We start from the raw sequence: 19,269 nt of genomic DNA on the forward strand, positions 1-19,269 counted from the left end.
GAAAAAGAATACAAAAGAAGAGAAGAAGAAGAAGAAAGAGAAAGGAAATGAGAGGTTTGCCTAGCAGATCAAAACACCTGTTCAGCTTTCAAACCGGGTCATCCTACTCCCTGATAACTCCCCCGCTGCTGCATTTTCTTCTCATGCCTCATCCGAGAAACCGCACGGACACAAATTCTCCTTTTCTACAGTTCAGCAGACTACCTCTACGTGATATCACACGTAGTAAACCAAAATTTTAAATCAGCACACAAGACAACATACATGCAGAATAGATATTAAAAGGAACAACAAGGATCCAATGTACACAAAGGATTCATGCACACTGCACCAAGTGAGCTCAAGCTCAATCCTACTCTTGAGCAACAAGAATTATAAAATCAGCCAACAATTGTGTGTGTCTCTCGCTCACTCTGTATTGTCATGTTGTGTTTCAAATTGCGAGAACTCCAGAGAAGTGGCAGACTGGAAACTCCCTCCTTCATCCATCCATCATCCCTCTTCGCTCATCCAGAAAACATTCATCCATTTTATTCATCCTTCATCCCTTCCTCCCTCCTCGGTTGCTGATCACATCTCTCATGTTCAACCTCCTCAGCTTTACAATTCTCACTTTCTCTTATAGGTGTTGAATTCAATGCCAATGTGGACATACATATGTTCATGTATGTATATGTTTGTATGTATGTGTACGTGTATGTATGTATATCTATATATCTAGCAGTAGGAGTAGAAATCTACATATTTTATTTTTTTTCATTTTGAAAATATTCTTGTTAGAATATATTGGAATTTTAGATGTTATCCTCCCAACTTCAAATTTTTTATTGTGAATTCAACTTGATACTTAGTTAATAGCAATAAAAACATATGATTAGTGGTACAAAGAGGTGTATTTGTGTATACATACACAAATATAATATCTACATTATATAATATCTACATTATATAAAATAAGCAATCTAAATTCATATGTGGATATACCACAAAATACATGTGAGAACAAAAATGTAGTTCATACACCATCTACAAATTGATGGAATAAAAGTAGATTTTCAAAAACCTTATACCTAGATATTTTACAAAAAATACATAACTCTAATCCAAATCTTAAGTTTGAATAATATTACAAACTCACACACTAACCAATATCATTACCAAATTAATAAATTTATCTGTAAGCATGAAAAATACTAACCGGAATGAAAATAAATAAAAAAATAAAAAATCTAGATAAATATATCACTGTGCAGATTATTAAACAAATAACTACGATTATTGCATTTTTATGATTCCTATATCTATTTTAGAATTTTTTTTATGCAAACAAAACAACATGTACACTTGCCAATCAATAATGTTGTTGTTAAGAGGAACAATCATTCTTCTTAAAGTTCATCAAAGAGCTACAACTGCTAATTTAATAGAATTCATTGTTGTGGGAAAATAACTAAAGTTAATTACGTCACCACACATGAAGTTTCAAAAACAGAAAAGAAAAAGTATAATTTTAATATTAATAAAAAATATTTACATAATATTAAACAAATTATATTTTCAAATCACCAATTATTGCCAAATGCATGCACAATATAATTGATTTTCACTAATATACCTGCATCAAATAATGTAATAATCAAAATCAATTATCTACACAAAAATTAAAACAACCCAAATTGATCCTAAAAACTTTTATACTTTTCTGTGTATTTAAATGAATATAATGTGTATTAAAATTTTCAAAAGTAGGATTACAAGATTAAATCATATTATAAAAATCGTTTTTTTATTTTTTATTTTTTACATTTTACAACACAACTGGTTTTTCAATGAGTACAGACAATCATTTAGAATGGTGCTTTTTGCTAATTTTATTTATCTATACAAAAAATGTGCCGGTTTTTTAAGATGCTCAAATAAAAACTGAAATTGGTTTTTTATTCATTGATAATTTAAAGTTTTGCAAAGTTTAACTCCCAAGACTGTTTTTTGAGTTTCATTTCGCTCTACAGACTTAACACAATAGTGAACTAAATCATAGACAAAAATATCAAAAAAAATTGTTTAAACTTTTTTGAATTAAAATATTATAATGGGATACAAAAAATGTCTTGAAAGTTTGGAATGAATTCCGAAACTGGTAAAATACATCTACCGAGGTGAATCGTCGTTATTTAAAATTTTACCTCGCGTAAGAATGACCATGCCCGGTGAATTACCCGAAAGTAAATGCCACACGATGGACGAGGGAATCAGGATTCCGGCGGGTCTGACCTCCCCTACTCACTGCACTTCGTCGGCAGCGCGCGTCCCAAAACAAACGACATGCAGATATCGCCAAACGAACGAAGTCCAGGGCCACGAAGAATGAACGAATTCTTCGCGTTTTCGTCAAGTTCTCAAGTTGAGGGGGGAGACGAACAGGAGGGCTATCTGAAGAAGGAAGCCTTACGAGTCTCAGACTGTGCGATGCTCTTGTTGTGTTGTTGTTATCGAGCCCCGAGGAGTGTGTGAGTTGCAGGCATTGAGAGGGTTGTGCGCGAAGTAATGGTTGCACTGGAAGAGAAGTGGTCGCCGGTGCATTTAGAAGTGGCGGAAGCAGTGGAGAGACGAGGGTTTTAGGCCAAAGTCGCTTGCTAGGGTTCGTGGAGCTGGAAGAGTGGAGAAGTTGTCAGTCTCAAGATGCGAAGTCCCGGTGATTGCGATTCCTGGCATAAGGGAAAGTGTCTCGTGCTGTGCAGCTCATCGCGATTGTTTTTGTGTAGGAAGAGGGCGTAGCGAAAGGTGTAGCATCATGTTTGTGTTTATGCTTGCTTGAATGATTCTTTGAGTGAACGTTTCTTTTGTTGCCGAGTGTTGACGGGCGTTTTTCCTTGAGAGGACCGGTGCCACGTCTGGTTTTTGTGGCAACATGGAGGGGGCCTCGATATCTGCAAATCCGCGAACGGTTGACGAAGTGTTTAAGGACTTTAAGGGACGGCGATCGGGAATGCTGAAGGCGCTTATCACTGGTGGGTGCATGGTAGTTTGGAGTGATCTTCTTTCTGTTACTTAGGGGAGAATCAGAGGAGTCATTCATCGTGTGTATGGAAATTGGCGCGGGGTGAGTGCGGTGTGGTCATGGTTCTGCAAGAGAAATCATCAAATACTGCGCGGGCGAAACGTTCTCTTATAGCCTTGGGTTATGTCAAATTTGTTGAAAGAATGTCATCGTTTAGCTCCTTGGACGCTGGTGACTTCGTTTCTAGGCTTCCTCTTGGTTTGCTAGTTCGCATGAAGGGCACGTGAAACGTCTTTTAATTAAGTAATTGTTTTTTTCACTTTTTCATTTTCTTTCATTTCATTTTATTTCGTTATTTTTATTTTTAAACTCACATCGTCTTGTGTGGTGCTTTAAATTTGGTTTACTACGCGGCTCACACGTCCCCCTCTCTGGTCTGTTATACGGTTGTCTTGCAGATGTTGAAGACTTTTACCGCCAGTGTGATCCAGGTGCGAAATTGATGTGAGGAGCTGTGAAAAGCACACGTGCTTGCTGACTTGATTTTAAAGTAGGGGCATGGTTTTAGGCTTGTGCATTGGCGTGGTGAACAGCGCTGGGGTTTGCGAGGTCTGATGTAACTGCGATGCCGTGTTTTACTTCGCTTAGCTTCTCAAGCTTCCGAATGTGCCTGATCAACACCAAACGTGAAGTAGTAGGAGTGTGTGTCTCTCAGACGGTGAAAGATTGTAGGGCATGGGATGGGCGAGGTGGGATTAGGGAATATCTTGATGGCATTGTAGTGGGTGTGTGAGGGGCTGTGGCGGTGAATCAGGGTGTGAGATATTGGAGGGTACATAAGGATCCAGTTTGTATTGGAAGAGAGATTCGGAGGCATGTCGTAGCGTGTATCACATCACGTAGCGGTGGTCTGCTGAATTGCAGAGAAGGAGAATTTGTGTCTGTACGGTTTCCCGGATGAGGCATGGGAAGTAAATTTACCAGCAGAAGAGGTTCCTCCTGAACTTCCAGAACCTGCCCTTGGTATCAACTTCGCTAGAGATGGCATGCAGCGTAAAGATTGGTTAGCCTTGGTTGCCGTGCACAGCGATGCGTGGCTGCTCGCTGTTGCATTCTATTATGGAGCTCGGTTTGACAAGAACGAGAGGTCAGCTATCTTTAACCGTTAGAACGCAGTTGGTGTCTTCACTTTACATTATCAGTGTAAGTCAGGATATTCGACGGAGTGTTTCAACTTATATCTACAATTAGTCATGTCTCGTTTTTTTTTGTTTTTGACTATCTGGTCGAAGAGGTTCATTACAGTTAAGTAGAAAAGTTTGAAAGCGAGCATTGAGGCCGCTTAATGCATGTTTCTTATGAAAAAATAATCCGGTTGCGAGAGGGATTCTGATTCTTTGCAACGTATTGATGAGGGGAGGATAATAATATTTTTCTTGACCAGTTGATGAAACAATTCCGGCTTTTATATGACATACTTATTTAAATTACTGGATTTGTGTCGGTGGAGACAAGTTTATTGTTGGAATTGTGTTGTCCTTCATTCAGGACAGAGAAATGATCTGACTTTGCCCACTTTGGGAGGAGACGTCTTCGTATTGCTGTCTAAGGAGGATGTTCTGGTGATTCTTACAGGAAGCGTTTGTTTAACATGATAAATGAGCTTCCAACAGTATTTGACGTAGTAACAGGAAAAAAGCCTGTTAAGGAGAAGCTTGCTGTCAATAACATCTCTGGCACCAAAGCCAAGCCTGCTGCGAAGGTGGTGAGCACTGAGAAACTACCTGTTAGACCATATTATTATGAATGTGTGGTCCTCTCTCCCTCCCTCGTTGGCACTTCGTTATTGTCCAATTTACAATGTTCAAGTATGCGTTGAATGTCGTCATGAGCGGACCTCTTACTGTATTTGCTGCCATGTGCCACACATTTAAGACTCGTGTAATTAGATGTTGACGATGGATTTAATGCGTGGCCTTCTAGCAGCAGGTGACGCAAGCAAAGCCGGCTAAGCCTGCTCCCCTACCTCAGAAGGATGAAGAGGACGCTCTTGATGATGAGGACGAGGAGGAACATGGCGACACATTCTGTGGAAGTTGTGGAGGGCCTTATACTGCTGATGAATTCTGGATCGGCTGTGATATCTGTGAAAAGTGGTACCATGGCAAATGTGTAAAAATTACGCCAGCAAGAGCAGAACACATTAAGCAATACAAGTGCCCATCCTGCACCAACAAAAGGGCTCGTACGTAACCTGTCAGGCCACACGTTTATTGTTATGGTACCATTAACCTTTTCTTAGACTGGTGTGCTTGATAGGCTCTAGTTCAAGCAAGTGGGGATTAGCCTTGGTGCTGAGGAGATTCTAGTTGATTGGACTTGAAAAGGTTGACGATCCGTCTTTCTAATTGCCGTATTCAATGGAGGTACCCACTTGTTTACCGATCACGTAGTTTGCAGCGTAGCGAATACAGGTACCATTGGACTTCTTGTGCGCTTGCTCCTACACATGTTAAGAGGTTGTTTATTGACCAACTTTTCACTACACTTGATGTTAAGGGTAATGTAATATCGTGTCTCTCTTTTGCTTTGTGGATCTGTGCCTTATTAACTGCTGAGGTTTTCTCCATCATTACTAGACTTTCGAAAAGTCGTTTAACTTTTTTAATTGTAAAATCATTAGCTTGTGGCTGGATGCTTATATCCTCAGCATAATTCTACAACATTACGACAGAACTTGCCATTCCTTGCGAACTATCTGGGAATAAACCTTTCTTTTTTGTTTTTCCAATAACAAAGGATGTGTTGATGTGAAAGCACAGTATCCATTTGAGGTGGCCGTGGAAGTTTCAATATGTCTGAAAATTCAGCAGACTTAAAGTGTTCGCATTTCCTTTTGATTCCAAAATTATAGTGTGGTTTTTTCTAACATGAGTTGGGCTGTTCTAAAGAATAGATTTTCATGTCTTTCGAAGTGCGTCATATAGTTCTTGCACTAGTTTTGTGAAGGGGGAATTAACACGGAATTGCATGTTTTCGATTTCTGATTATCTGTCAGGATGTACAAGTAGAGAAGTTCAAGATTAGCAAGGCTGTGGTGATCATTGCAATTCCGCAGTGAATTAGCTCAATAAAGCTACTTTTTATTTACACTTTGTTGAAACTACGGGACATAAAGATGTCCTTTCTCTGTCCCTCTCTTTCTCTTATCCTCATCCTTCCAGATTATTGCTGCGGTCCTTCGCAAAATATCAGGTCAGCGAGCAGAAGCGTTCTCATTTCTGTGCTTTTATTTCTAACTGAATAACTTAGCGCAATGAAGCCAGGGCTCAAAGAGCGGAGTTCAACAAGAATCCTCTAAAAGAGATTGAGCTACGAGATCAAATAATGGTTCTCCCAGCCTCACTCGTGGACCCTTGATACTTCTGTTCTTCCTGCATCGTCTCGGCTTGTTTGATGTGCTCTGATTCCATCGTGAGGCTCCATGCGGTGTTGATCTTCTTGTACAGATACCGCAATACCTTCTCCCGTTCTTGCCAAGAGAGCTCCGAGATGTCAATCAAGGGAAGAACCACAGGGGTGGTCAAGGGATCGTGAGAGCCACCAAGAAAGAGGATGTGCATCCCTGCCCTATCCTCAGTCGAGTGCTGCTCCTCAGCGTTGTGCTCCCCACCTCCAACATTGACCTTGCCATGAACAGGCCCTGCGTCAGACCACGACACCCGTGGCTTGATTGACGAAGGTTGGTGGTTGTTGATTTGGAGCGATGTTGATCCCAGGTTGCCACGAGCAGTTGAGTCCAAGCTTGCGCAATTGGCGTTAATTTTTTTGTGAACAGAGGTGTCCAAGTTTTGGTTTCTTTGGAACTTCTTTTGCAAGTAGATTTGGTTCTTTACGTGTTGGATGGAGTCCAGAAGGAAGAGCTCGACCTCGCTTCGTTGCCGAAGCACAATTTCTGAAAGATGCCTTAATTTTTTCAGCTCTTTCGCTCTGTGTAACACGAGGCTTTTCAATTTCTGCACAGAAAGATGAACAGACATCTCAGAACCCTACACTTCTTTCCTTTCCAGTTCAAGGAATTGAGGTGCAGGCACTTGACATGAGCGTGAGGGACGAACCATACTGTCGGCTTTAACTTCAGTTACGACGTTAGCGTTCTTCTCTTGTAGGACTTTTCGTTCTTCACTGAATTTACGAATAATTGTCTTCAGGTTTTTTTCCATGTTTTGGATCTGCCAAGCTTCCAGCAGATAGCGTGGGTGTTAAATTGACCTTTGCGGGAAGGCTCGAGGTCTGTTTTGCAACAAGTAGACGTGAATACCTTGATATTGTTATGCTTGATGACATGTTTCTGGTATCGAGTGCGTTTGGCATTGAGCTCCTCGGCTCCCTTCTTCAACGCAATTTCACATCTCAGTTTAGTGTTTACAGCTTTCAGCCGGTCTACCTCCACTTGCTTTCCCATTGTCGACGAGGAGTGCATTTGGATTTCAGCCAACAGTACCTCATTCTATACATCGAAACATGTCACTTGAGGAATCCGTCTCAGTTTTTATCGTATTGTTCATTCAAAATTGCGTTCGTTGTCAGTGAGGCTGAAAAGGGTGGGATTGACGCTTAACCTGCCCAAGAACTTCCTTCATTGTGTCACCGATTCGATAACCGATGCCTACTTTCACTTTCTTCATGTATTCTTTCAGTTTCTTGTCGGTTGACTCTTTGTATTGCAAGCACTGCAGATGGCAAATCTTTTGGCTTCAGGGACCCGGTCTTATGTTGGAATTGAAAAGACTCGCAATCTGAAGGAAAACTGTGATGGACTTGGTTCAAAGGGTTTGCAGTGTTTTTTTAGTGGAAGTGATGGTTCAAGTACTTTTTCGACGCATTTCTGTTCGAAGCCATGTGCTGAGTTTGCTATCTGTGCGCGCGAGTTCTCTGCTTCTTTCTCAGCAGCTTTCATGCGCTCCTCCACCTCGCGCTGATTACGCATCCATCGCAAAATTGATTAGATGACATGATATCTTTGCGAATGTGATCCACATTCTATGGAATTTCGAATGTGTTCTGCATGCATGTGAAGGATAAACAGGGTGAACTTGGCGACACCTGGCGTGCCATAAACGTCTTGACACCCTCAAGCCGGTTGAATAACTCCTCCACTAGAGCTCCAAACTTCACCTTCATTTGCACTCGTTTAAGTCTCTCCTCATCAATGACTTTTCGCACTTGAAGCTTGTAATGCGCGTGGAGGTCATCGATGTCAACGTTTTTCTGTCTTGAGTTAACCGAATTTTCACATCCAGCCCCATTCAGTCAATCTGAGCTCCACCCACTAATAAGAACCGGCTAACATTACTCAATTCCCACAGAAATTTCGACAAGCACTGGAGAAAGCTTGGGTGAGAGGTTTTCGGAGTGACCAACCAGACCTGGGTCAGCTGATCCACCAGCTCCTGGGTTCTAGCCTTCTGCAACTTGAGGTCTTGTGTTCGCAACTGTTGAACAGCGAACTGTTCAAAATACACGGGCGCCAGACGCATCAACCACTCATACTGGTAAAATGATACCGATTTAAAATTTGCAGATAGTGTGCTGAACTGAAGCACGTAGAATCGAGCAAAATCTACAACAACTTCAACAAACAGCCCTCACATTGGACCTTATTCGTGGCCATTTCTTCGTTTTGTGTTAGCAGCTGTCACCAGAATAGAGTTACTTACAGCATGTGTTTCCCGTTTCTTCAGATTCTCTTTCAAGTTAAAGAATTCCGTTCCAAGCTTGCAAATGCAGTCTCGGGAGTCTACCAGCACAGTTTTCTGCTCCGCACTTCACCCCTCTCACCAAATCCCATCCCCGATTTAGGGCCATCATTCTTCAGGACTACTTAGGGTTTCCAAACTCAACATCATGCAAAGGTTTTGACAAGGTTGTGGCAATCCACGTACTTTGTGCCGAGTAAAATAGAGTAAAATTGAGTAGTTTTCGCCACCGCTTCTTCCAATCTCAACGTTAAGGTGTTGATGTCAACCTCTTTTTGCTCCTCAGCACCACCTGCAACATCTGTGGGTGGTTTGGGAGGATTTGACTTGGACATCTTCACACCCCCTTTTAAAACCCTTACCCTAATTGCAGGTTTTGTCAGGTGCAAAGCAACTCCGCCTCCACCCCTCTAATAGAGATCTTCACAATAGGGCCACTCAGATTGGACTCTCCAGCGATTTGCCACCATCTCTGTAAGCACAATTGAAGCTTCATTTGACCCCAACTCTGCATTTTTCACAATTTCAGCGTTCTTATGTTACTTATGCAGAAGCTTCTCGCTGTCTCAATCTCTTTTACGATTCAACAGAAGTGATGTCACAATTGGGTTCAGCTTCCAGATTCCAAAACTGGAAGTTTTAGTATCCATTCTCCCCAACGTGTTCCTCATGGGAACATAAAAGAAACAAGGCAAATGTGAAAGGAGGTTATCCTTTGTTGTCCCATTGTTGGATGTTCCTTAAAATTATTTTGTTTTATTTTTTACTGTTTTTTTTTCTATTATTAAAACATCAAAGAGTCATTATTTTCATGTTAGCTTTCATCAAGCAATATTAGAGAATTTATAGTTGATATTTGAATTGCTAATTTTACTGTATCAACTTACAATTTTTTAGAAGTATAAAGTCAGTATGAACCCCAACTTTTGTATTAGAGGGGGGCAAATGAGGAAAAAGAGGTGTGGACAATGTTACAACTACTAAAAACTGTGCATGTCAATTTTTGTTAGAGAATATAATGTATTTGGTAGAAGGCAAAAAATTATTGTTTTGAAGTGGGTTCAAAATGTCACAATATGCAAAAATTAAAATAATTAACTTGTCTAATATTGAAATCAATATTTGTAATTTTAGTTGAAACTATTACATGACATTACTTCAAGGAAAATTTCCATAGTCTTCTATCAAGCCAAGTAGGTTTACAATAATTTCTTATTACATTTTATCTTCTTAATTGTTGCATTTTATTAATATCTTTAACCATATTAAATTATTTTGATTGTTGATGCCCAATCTAAAGATTTTAAAATTTTCTCAAGATTTAGGGCATAATTTATAACAATTTAATAAATATGTGTGTAATTCAATAATTAAATAAATTAAAATTATATGTAAATATTATACGATTTTGATATTTTAAACAATACAAAAAATTAAAAGTTTAGTATTCTTATAACTATATTTATTTTGAAATTTAAATACCTTTTATTTAAATTGGTTATATTTAGCTATACTGGGTTTTCTGAATATCATTAGATTCTTCTTGTATATATGTTCAATCATGTTAGTACCTAGATATACAATTTTATAATCTTTTGACAATGTTATATCTCTGAAAGTTTTTCTTTGACATTTTGAAAATCTAAATAAAATCTTTTATAATCTTTTAGTAGAAATTTCTAAAAGAAATGATAATAAAAAATATCTTCCAAAACTACTTCTTATAAAATGAGTATTAATTGAGTACTAGCTTTGACAACTAGTTTTCTCCAATATATACATTATTTTAATGAAAGCAATTAATTTGCATAAATGAGGTTTGCAAAGAATATAAAATGCTTGCAACTATGATACAAAATATTTCATGTTATTTAAAGAAGGCTGCCAAAATTCTTACCTGATTTATAATAAAGAACATTTTTGTTAGAATTTATAAAAATAATATCATAATATTATGGAAAAAAACATGCTTAATGTTAATCTATAGATGCTTCAATCCAATACCAAGATTAGACTATACAACTCAAGTAAAGCCTTAGTTAAATATTTCTAATTTCATCATAAGATCTAATAAGTGATTGATCATGTCTAGATCATTAAAGTAATATATATATATATATATATATATATGTGTGTGTGTATTATTGAGAAGCAAATAAGATTCTTTATCCTAAATAACAAATTATAATTCTTTTAAACCAAAAATCTTCTTAACCTTCATGCTTCAAACTTAGAAGAAATAATTAGTTATGCTAAAGTGATAAGAATGGTTATAAAAACAAAAAAATAAAAAATAAAATAAAAAATAATGAAGATACTAGACTCTTCTTTGACATGGTTGCTAGTTCAAACTTTTACTTCCAATCATACTATTAGCAAAAGAGAATAAATATTACAACCTACACAATCAAACTTAGCCATCAACATTTATAAAACATTATGAGCTATAGAACCTTCTTTCTTTGAAATATAGTGATAATATAGATGAAGATTATATATTCAAATAGATAAATTTATAAATCAAACCAACCGCAAAAAAAGTAATTCTCATTTATTTTATATAGCATAGAGGCCTTGCGATCAACATATTGAGATCACAAGTAAGAAAAGATGCTTTTATTTTCTAACAAATATGCAACTTACTTATGATAGCTAATGATATGTTAATTATGCTTACAAAAGAGGTTTAAGTTAGAAATAAGTTAGAAATAATTTAATTCTAATTTTAATTTCTATACTTCTAATCTTCAAATGGTTATATTTTCTTATGAAACAAGGCATAAGAGTAGTTATTTTTTTATTGGAAAATATATTTAAAAGACATTGATAAAGTTATTTTGGCCAAAAAAATATTTTTAGGGTTCAATTGATGGCAATAAGCTTTGATCTTGGATTTTGACAATTAGTTCAATTAATACCATGGATCTTAGTTTGAGCTCCTTGGAGTTTAAAAGTAGATATGTGGCTACCTCCTTAGGTTTTAAGGTAATAGTAGAAAAGATCTCATGGACTCATATAATTGGGACATTTTTTTTTTTATTATTATTAATACACATAGCCATGTCAAATTTTCTCTAGGTTTTATAAGAGGCTTTAGTTATTGTGAGTTTTTTCTTTGAATTTTTAAAATCAATTCTTGAAATTTTATATGAAGATAGAATTTCTACATAAAATTTTTTTTGGATGTAAAAATATTAAAATCTGAAGTTTGGACAAGAAAAAAACCTCTAATTTAAAGAAAGGTGATATATTGCCTTAATAATTTAGTAGCTCTATTTTAGAAGACTACCTTATACTTTTCACAAGATAGAAAGCAATAAGGATATTTTTGTTTTAGAGTTGATAAAAATATTCCTTAGAAAGCTAAAAACTGATAATATTGGAGCTAGAATGTGGTAGGAGTGTTGATTTTTATTGCCTCCAAATTGAAGGCTGTGTTGTCTCCATATTAAAATAATTGACTAAAGGTACAAATTTGGAAGACAAAATTAGGAGGAATAAGACAACCTAAGAATTCAATTTTTAGAAGAATGTGCCATTTGAAGTCATGATTCTAAAAAACTTATATCTTTATAGGACAATCAAGGAATAATCTATGCCACTCAATTTTGTAGAAGTAAATTTTTTGCATTGTTGAATTAAAGCATCTACTTTGAAGGAAAATATTTGAGACCTAAAACCAAATTTGAAGATGAAATTTTGAAGGTGCCATGTATATTCATCTCTTCTTTCTAAAATAACTAATTAAACTCAATTTTGAGCTTAATAATAATTTTGAGCTTAATATTAATTTGTGAAGGTAGATGCAAAAATTATATAGAAGTGCCAAATTCCTTTGGTTCTATATTTTTATACTTATGTTAGTCCATTAATTAGTTGGTATATATGAATTTTAGATAAAAGGTTATGAGGGATGTAGAAGTTTAATTTAAATAAATAATTATATTATTGAATAATGTTTTAGATAGATATAATATTTGGATAAAGTCATCAATTTGAATGTGACATATTTTGTGGATAAAAAACTGAAATGGCATGCATTTTATGGATTAGAACAACCAATGATTAGATGGATGTATGAATCTTAAATAATCAATAGAGTAATAACTTAATTTGGAATAAAATGCATAATAAATTATTCAAAATAATTAAATAATATTGATTTTTTTGTAGAATTTTAAGACATCCAAGTCAATACACTTAATTTTCCTTGCACTCCTCAAAACAGTACTAAATAAAATTTAAAATTTCTGTTCATATAGAAGAATTTGGTACTTGATTTTTTTAATTATATATAAATTAGTGACTAGTTCTAGAAAAGCTAATCCTTTGCTAGTTTTTACATGGAAAATATATATATATATATATATATATATATTGAAGACGTTTTTCTAAAATTGAGAAGATTTAAAGCAATTTCGTCACTACTATGTGAAACATGCCTTTGGACAATATAAAGACAATGTTATTGTATTGTAACACAACTATCTGGTGAGATTTTAAAAAAAAATTGATTATTTTATAAAATAGCTTAATTTAAAATATATTAAAAATTTATTTCAAAAGATATAAATAAAATTTAATGAAGTAGTAAAATATTTAGAATTAATCTTATCTTTTTGTAAAGAAGGTTTCAATTTACTTTACAAAACCATAAACAAGAAAAAAAAAATTAGTACAAAAACATATCATAGAAATTTTTAGATGATAATTAATAATAGCTTCTAATAAGAATCAGGTAGAAAAATCTTAGATTAATACCCAAAGAAAACTTATTATAAATCATGGTTTATACTAGGCCTTGAAGTACAAAATCACTTGCTTATAAGAAGTATAAGGTTTTTTTATAGATTAGATAGCAAGATTGGATAAGAGACTTGATAAGGTTTTTATAGGCATTTGTGTAATGGACATACAAATTTATCTAGATTAAAGAAATTAAATAGAAATAAGTAGATATAAGTAAATTTGACAATTGCTTATGGAGAAGCTTTACAGATACAGATTTTTATTTCTATATAGAATTATATATTTTTTTATAAACCATATGATTTCTTACATATAATTTTATTTTCTAAAATAGGAAATATAATATTTTTTGACCATCTAATATTTTTTTATAATTTTTTATAATAATAATTATCATATCTGTATTTTTCAGCACTCTTAAACCTCAATGAAAGTCAATTTTGTCAAATATTCATTATTATAACTGAAATGTAAATATATATACACACACAAAACTATAAGCTCAAATTATACACTTTAAAAGGATTGAAGTGATTTTTTAAAGCGTGATCTCCACCATATAAAAAATAAGGCTAGGATTGAACTTGGAGGGAAAGTTGTAGTCTAATAGAAAATTACAATAGAAAAGGTGGACCAAACTTTGGATAGGATTTAGCATTTTAACCTATTTACATCTCTATTAAAAGAATATTGGAGGGAGAGGGAGAAATGGCACAAGGTGGTAGAGGTAGCATCGCATGGATATTTTAGAAGCATGCCCTTGTTTTGCCAAATATGCTTATTTCATAGCCATTGCATTGCACCCTTGTTTCTTTCTTCTAAAATCTCTTTATCAAAGCATTTACTAGTAGTACTTTGCAACATAAAACCATTTTTTTCCTCAGATTTCATTGTATATATTACTAAAGTTAGTTTAGGATTAAATATAATATTTTAGATATCTAATCAAGAAATTAATTAGTAAAGAGATAATCAAAGTGATAGAAAGAGTTTATTTTTTATAATAAAAATAATAATTATTATTATGATTATTATAATGATTCTTATTTTAGATTGAGCTTTATAGTGAATATGAGTTATAGTGTGATCTATTCTAAAATGATATTTTATTTTATAATATTTAAATATTTTATTTATAAAAAGTATCATTATTTTATAAGATTTCTTATTTTGATTGATTATTTACATATATACATATATTTATATATTTTAAAATTTAAATCCAAATTTTGATCTTAAAGCTTTAAAGAATCCAAAAAATATTAATAGATTATGTGCCAATAGAAATATTGTATATGTTAAATTTAAAAAATATCTAAAATCATCTTCAAAGTTATTCTATAGATTATTTCCAATAAAAGATATATTTAAGAAACTAGTAATAATAACAATAGATGTAAAAAATATCATTTTTTATATTATTTTTAGTTTTTGAAAGTACAAATTAAAGAGGATAAAAGAAACTAGGTTTTAAAGTCACTAATTTAGTAGCTCTCTTGAAAAAAAATTATAAAAGAATACTTATAGGTTGTAAGAGTCATTTAATTCAAAGTTAAGAAATCCAAGCATAACCTAATCAAAGGTGGATTTCTTCTTCAATTTGGTGATTACTTCCTATCATTTTCAAATTCTTGTTGAAGGCTCATCTCTAGTGAGTAGAAAGATTTAATCACCTTCTCCACCCCTTGTATCCTTTCTTTTCATCTAATTATAAATTCCTTGTTGGCGGAAATTTTCTAGTGGTAGAGGGATTTAATCACCTTTTCTACCTATTATTTCTTTCTTATTTATAGGTATAGTAAAGAAAAGAATTCTTCAATACTATTCAAGAGTATTTCACTAATAAATTAAGAAGTTTTTGAGAAAAGAAAAGAAAAGAAGAAACAAAAAAGATGAAGTAAAAGTGAAGAATAAGAAGAAGGAAGGAAAAAATTCAAAATTCAATGGCTACATTCAAAAATAAGTTCTCTTAAAATAATCAATTAAGATATTTATTTTATTGTTAAATTAATAAAATTTGTAGGTTGAAGAGCAAGGAGCTAAAAGAAGAAATTGATCACTTAAAAAATAAAAAATTCAAATAATTTTTTTAGCATTAGTGAATTATTTTAATTATTCAAATTTTAGCACATACATTGTTATGATTTAAGACGGCTAATAAGTAAAAGAGTGAAGAAAATATTATATTTAAAATATCTTATTTCAAAAAATTATAAAAAATTATCTTTAAAATATAGATAATAATCAAAGGATAGTAAATTAAAAGTATAAATGCTATTTATTTACAAAGTAGGCTTCTATTTATTTTTCAAGACTATAAATAAAGCAAAAATAGTTAGATTAAAAAATAAAGAATATAAACATATGTAGAGGAGAATTGAAAATTGAATTTAGCAAAAATTACTTCAAGAAGATATAAATTGATATTCAGAGAGAATTGGTTGTTAACCTGGCTCAAAATCAAACCCCAAGGCACAAAACCACATACCTATGGAAATTCCAAGGATCTTTTGCAAAATCAAAGTGTGAGATTTGAGAAAAAACTTTATAAAATTTGTTAGAGCAAGAGTTTTTAGCAATTTGAGTTTGTAATGACTTTGTAAGAGCTTTGCAAAGTTAAGGTTGTTTTGAGTGACTCTAGGTTTTTTGAAATAAAATATAATTTGTAATTTAGATAATTTCATAATTTTTATAGCAGATCTATAAGTGAAATTTTGTAAGATTGTGTAGGTAGTTGTATTGAATGTATGTTTTGAATTGGAGCTTATTCAAATAGTTGAATTAAAGATTATTGAAGTTCAAGTAGATTAGGATCTTAGAAATTAGATTTTTAGGTCCAATAAGATTATTTGAGATTTGCAACAATTTGTTAATTAGATTGAAGTGATTTTTATTAAAGGTAATATTTGACTTGACTTCCAATACTTATACAAATTTTGAGAGCAAGTTAATGGTTCAATTAGGAGTTATTGCTACTAAAAGATCAATATTAAGATCAATGATGGAGGCCGGCCAACACCTAAGTGGATTATGAGATTTTTCTGCCATTTTATAAATTCAATTCTCTTCAAATTTTTTAAGCTTATTATTCAGTAAGAAATTGAGAGGTATATAAAATTTTAAACAAGATCAAGAATTTAATTAATAAAGATTGAGGTTCTAAAATTGTCCTAGGATTGATTTGAATTTGTTAGATTTTGATTAGGATTTGTTTAGAAATTGATTAGGATTTGGCTTAGGATTTGATTAGGGTTCGGCTTTAGATTTGATTAGGATTTGATTTAGGATTTAAGATCTGATTAGAATTGATTTAGGATTTAGAATCTAATCAGAGTTAGTTTAGAATTTGGAATTTTTTTAGGATTTTTTTAGGATTTTATAAATATTTCTATATGATTCTTGTCGATTTCTTTAAGATTTCTTTAAGATTTTTTTTTTTTTTTTTATGATTTCTTTGTAATTCTTTTATAATTTATTTAAAAATTTAATTGAACTTGATCAATGTTTGATTATGTTTATTAAGCTTTAATTATAATTTATATATGATTTTATTAGGAATTATTATTATAAATTACTTTTATCTTGTACAATCAAGTGCTTGGTGCATTTTCAAGCAAGACTTCACATAATACAACATATTTCATGAACCTAACATGAAATGCTTGAAGTGGAAGGTATTTTGAATTTTTTTTTTTTTTTTTTTTTTTTTTTTTTGGTTTATTTGAAATATGGAGAAAGAAGGCAAGAAAATGGAAGAAGAAGCTTTTTGTAGAACTTTAAATGGTGCTTCAAGTAGAGTTGGAAGTGGAGCTACAAGTTAAAGAAAAAGTATATATTTTGATCTCAACTCCACAAGCATATTTGAGGCTTTTGCCTTATTCATGCAACAACAATAAGTTAAAGATTGCAAAGAAGGTATGGCAAATAAAGCATTATAAGTGGTTGTGGATAAGATTGATCAATTTGAAAGAAAGGATATTATAAAATATTTAAGGTGTCAAAAAGGATAAGGTAGGTATTCAAAGATCATTTCAAGCATTTAACAAAAAAATGCCTACTATCTATCTTACATCTATGATTCAATCTTAAATGGCTATATCAAAGAAAGAAGAAATGGACATTGATAAAATCATATGAGGGATGAAAGATTTATAAATAAAATTTGAAAAACTTCAAAAAAATGGTCAATCATTACAAATATCAATAAGATGAAATTTAAGACCAATAGAAGGTATAGTGCATAGGTGCATGTGGTATAATAGCATAGATCATTCAAGAAGGGAATGTGAGAATTTATAGAGCTGCTACATAAAGAGATTGTTTTTTTTCAAAGATATTTTGAACTATAAGTTGTATATCTTAGGAAAAAGCTATAAAATTAAGTATTTTAACTTATTAACATAATATAAGATGTCATAAGATTCAAGGATTAATACAATTTAAGTCATCAAAAGAAGACTTTGTATTCTATTATAGGATAGTAGTAGGTCTTTTATTTGATCCAAAAACTTGTTATTAGTCTCCTACTCAACTTTGATAATTTATACAGCCACACTTGGTATAGAATTGTTTCTAAGTCAATATCTTTTTTAAAATTTGATAATTACAAAGTAAAAGAATAGACTAGACTTCAATTTCTATATCAACTGAAAAGACATGTAATTTATATGTGAATTTTAAACATAAATTTTGCCAATATATTTAATTTGACAATGTAAAATGTAATTAATACTCAGTAAAAACAAATATATCTTAAGAAGTCTTCCCTACATAAATTTTCCAGGTTATATTATACAAAATCTATTTTACAAATATTGTGGGAATAAATTTAAGTAAATATCATTTAGAAGTAGTCTACATACTTCATTTTTTAATATAGAATCAAGTCCAAACAATTAAAGACCTCATAAAGCAATTTGTAGCAGTGAGATATATTTGTAGGTAAAATCTTAATTACAATTAACAGGTTGAATCTTTGCTGAAAAACATGACCTTGTAATTGTTTGGTTTAAATGTTTTAGAATTTTTTTTGTTATTATAATAATTTAAGTATCATATTCTGTATACATCAAATTTTATTTTTTTATATTAAAAATAAATCAACACATACTTTGTATAGTTTTGTATAGTCTTGTTAACATGATACATGGAAAACCCTAAACTTGGTAACAGTACTAATAAATGCAATTTGTCAATTAAAGTGGTAGAACACTACTCTCCATGCAATTTCAAACTCTTTTCAAACTTGGAAAAAGAGAGGTAGAAATAATAAAGAACAATGCACCAGAGCGGATCAAAGTCAAAACTCTCACCAAGTCCACTCCATTTGAAAACAAACTAATAAAATAAACAAGTAAACAAACCTGAGTAACGATAACAACAATAATGGTAGACCTAATTTTGGCGCCTGCCCGAATAGAAGGGAGAGGCAACGAAACTTTTTCGAACGATTGCCGCTTTGGGGCTGCATTATTTTCACACCAAATTTAGCGGGGAAAGAGTGACAGCGATTCTGCCTTATTAACGGCGCCGCTATATTTGGCGCCGTTGGACTGAACCAGGAGCACCGCTATATTTGGCTACTCCCGGGTGACCCGTCGCTAGCAGCTTCCGCTGCTGTTGCCAGCGGGACCAAGTGTGCAGGAAGCCCAGCTTAGCTACGCCTTTTGATTCCAGTTGGGTGTCGGTTGCGAAGAAAATCTGCGCTGAGTTGAAAGAGGCGGGGTGGGAAATGAGAGATTTTTTTATGTTTTTATGATT

The 19,269-nt window shown here is 33.0% G+C and overlaps 2 protein-coding genes across 8 annotated transcripts; one reads left to right on the plus strand and one right to left on the minus strand.

The window, feature by feature from the left end:
- The first annotated feature begins 2,471 nt into the window (after positions 1 to 2,471).
- Positions 2,472 to 5,546, plus strand: LOC112287475 (PHD finger protein ALFIN-LIKE 3). 6 transcript variants are annotated; one of them, XM_024530493.3, is made up of 5 exons: positions 2,472 to 3,011; positions 3,460 to 3,492; positions 3,926 to 4,148; positions 4,637 to 4,766; positions 4,985 to 5,546. In XM_024530493.3, the coding sequence occupies exons 1-5, from the start codon at positions 2,912 to 2,914 to the stop codon at positions 5,252 to 5,254; spliced, it is 756 nt and encodes a 251-aa protein (XP_024386261.1). In that variant the 5' UTR covers positions 2,472 to 2,911; the 3' UTR covers positions 5,255 to 5,546. The 6 variants fall into 6 exon arrangements, with proteins under 6 accessions (XP_024386261.1, XP_024386270.1, XP_024386285.1 ...); XM_024530502.3 differs by having other exon boundaries at positions 4,988 to 5,546; XM_024530517.3 differs by having other exon boundaries at positions 4,991 to 5,546.
- A 538-nt stretch (positions 5,547 to 6,084) lies between these two features.
- Positions 6,085 to 9,391, minus strand: LOC112287467 (uncharacterized). 2 transcript variants are annotated; one of them, XM_073532651.2, is made up of 9 exons: positions 8,947 to 9,391; positions 8,722 to 8,827; positions 8,431 to 8,511; positions 8,108 to 8,272; positions 7,875 to 7,979; positions 7,624 to 7,734; positions 7,323 to 7,511; positions 7,125 to 7,233; positions 6,085 to 7,017 (listed from the first exon to the last, which is right to left on the minus strand). In XM_073532651.2, exons 1-9 carry the CDS (start codon positions 9,093 to 9,095, stop codon positions 6,821 to 6,823), a joined length of 1,212 nt encoding a protein of 403 aa, XP_073388752.1. In that variant the 5' UTR covers positions 9,096 to 9,391; the 3' UTR covers positions 6,085 to 6,820. The 2 variants fall into 2 exon arrangements, with proteins under 2 accessions (XP_073388752.1, XP_073388747.1); XM_073532646.2 differs by having other exon boundaries at positions 7,120 to 7,233; positions 8,947 to 9,388.
- Between the last annotated feature and the right edge of the window lie 9,878 nt (positions 9,392 to 19,269).

The sequence above is a fragment of the Physcomitrium patens genome, chromosome 1 (assembly GCF_059467195.1).
Source record: "Physcomitrium patens ecotype Gransden chromosome 1, ASM5946719v1, whole genome shotgun sequence".
Lineage (NCBI taxonomy): Eukaryota > Viridiplantae > Streptophyta > Bryopsida > Funariales > Funariaceae > Physcomitrium > Physcomitrium patens.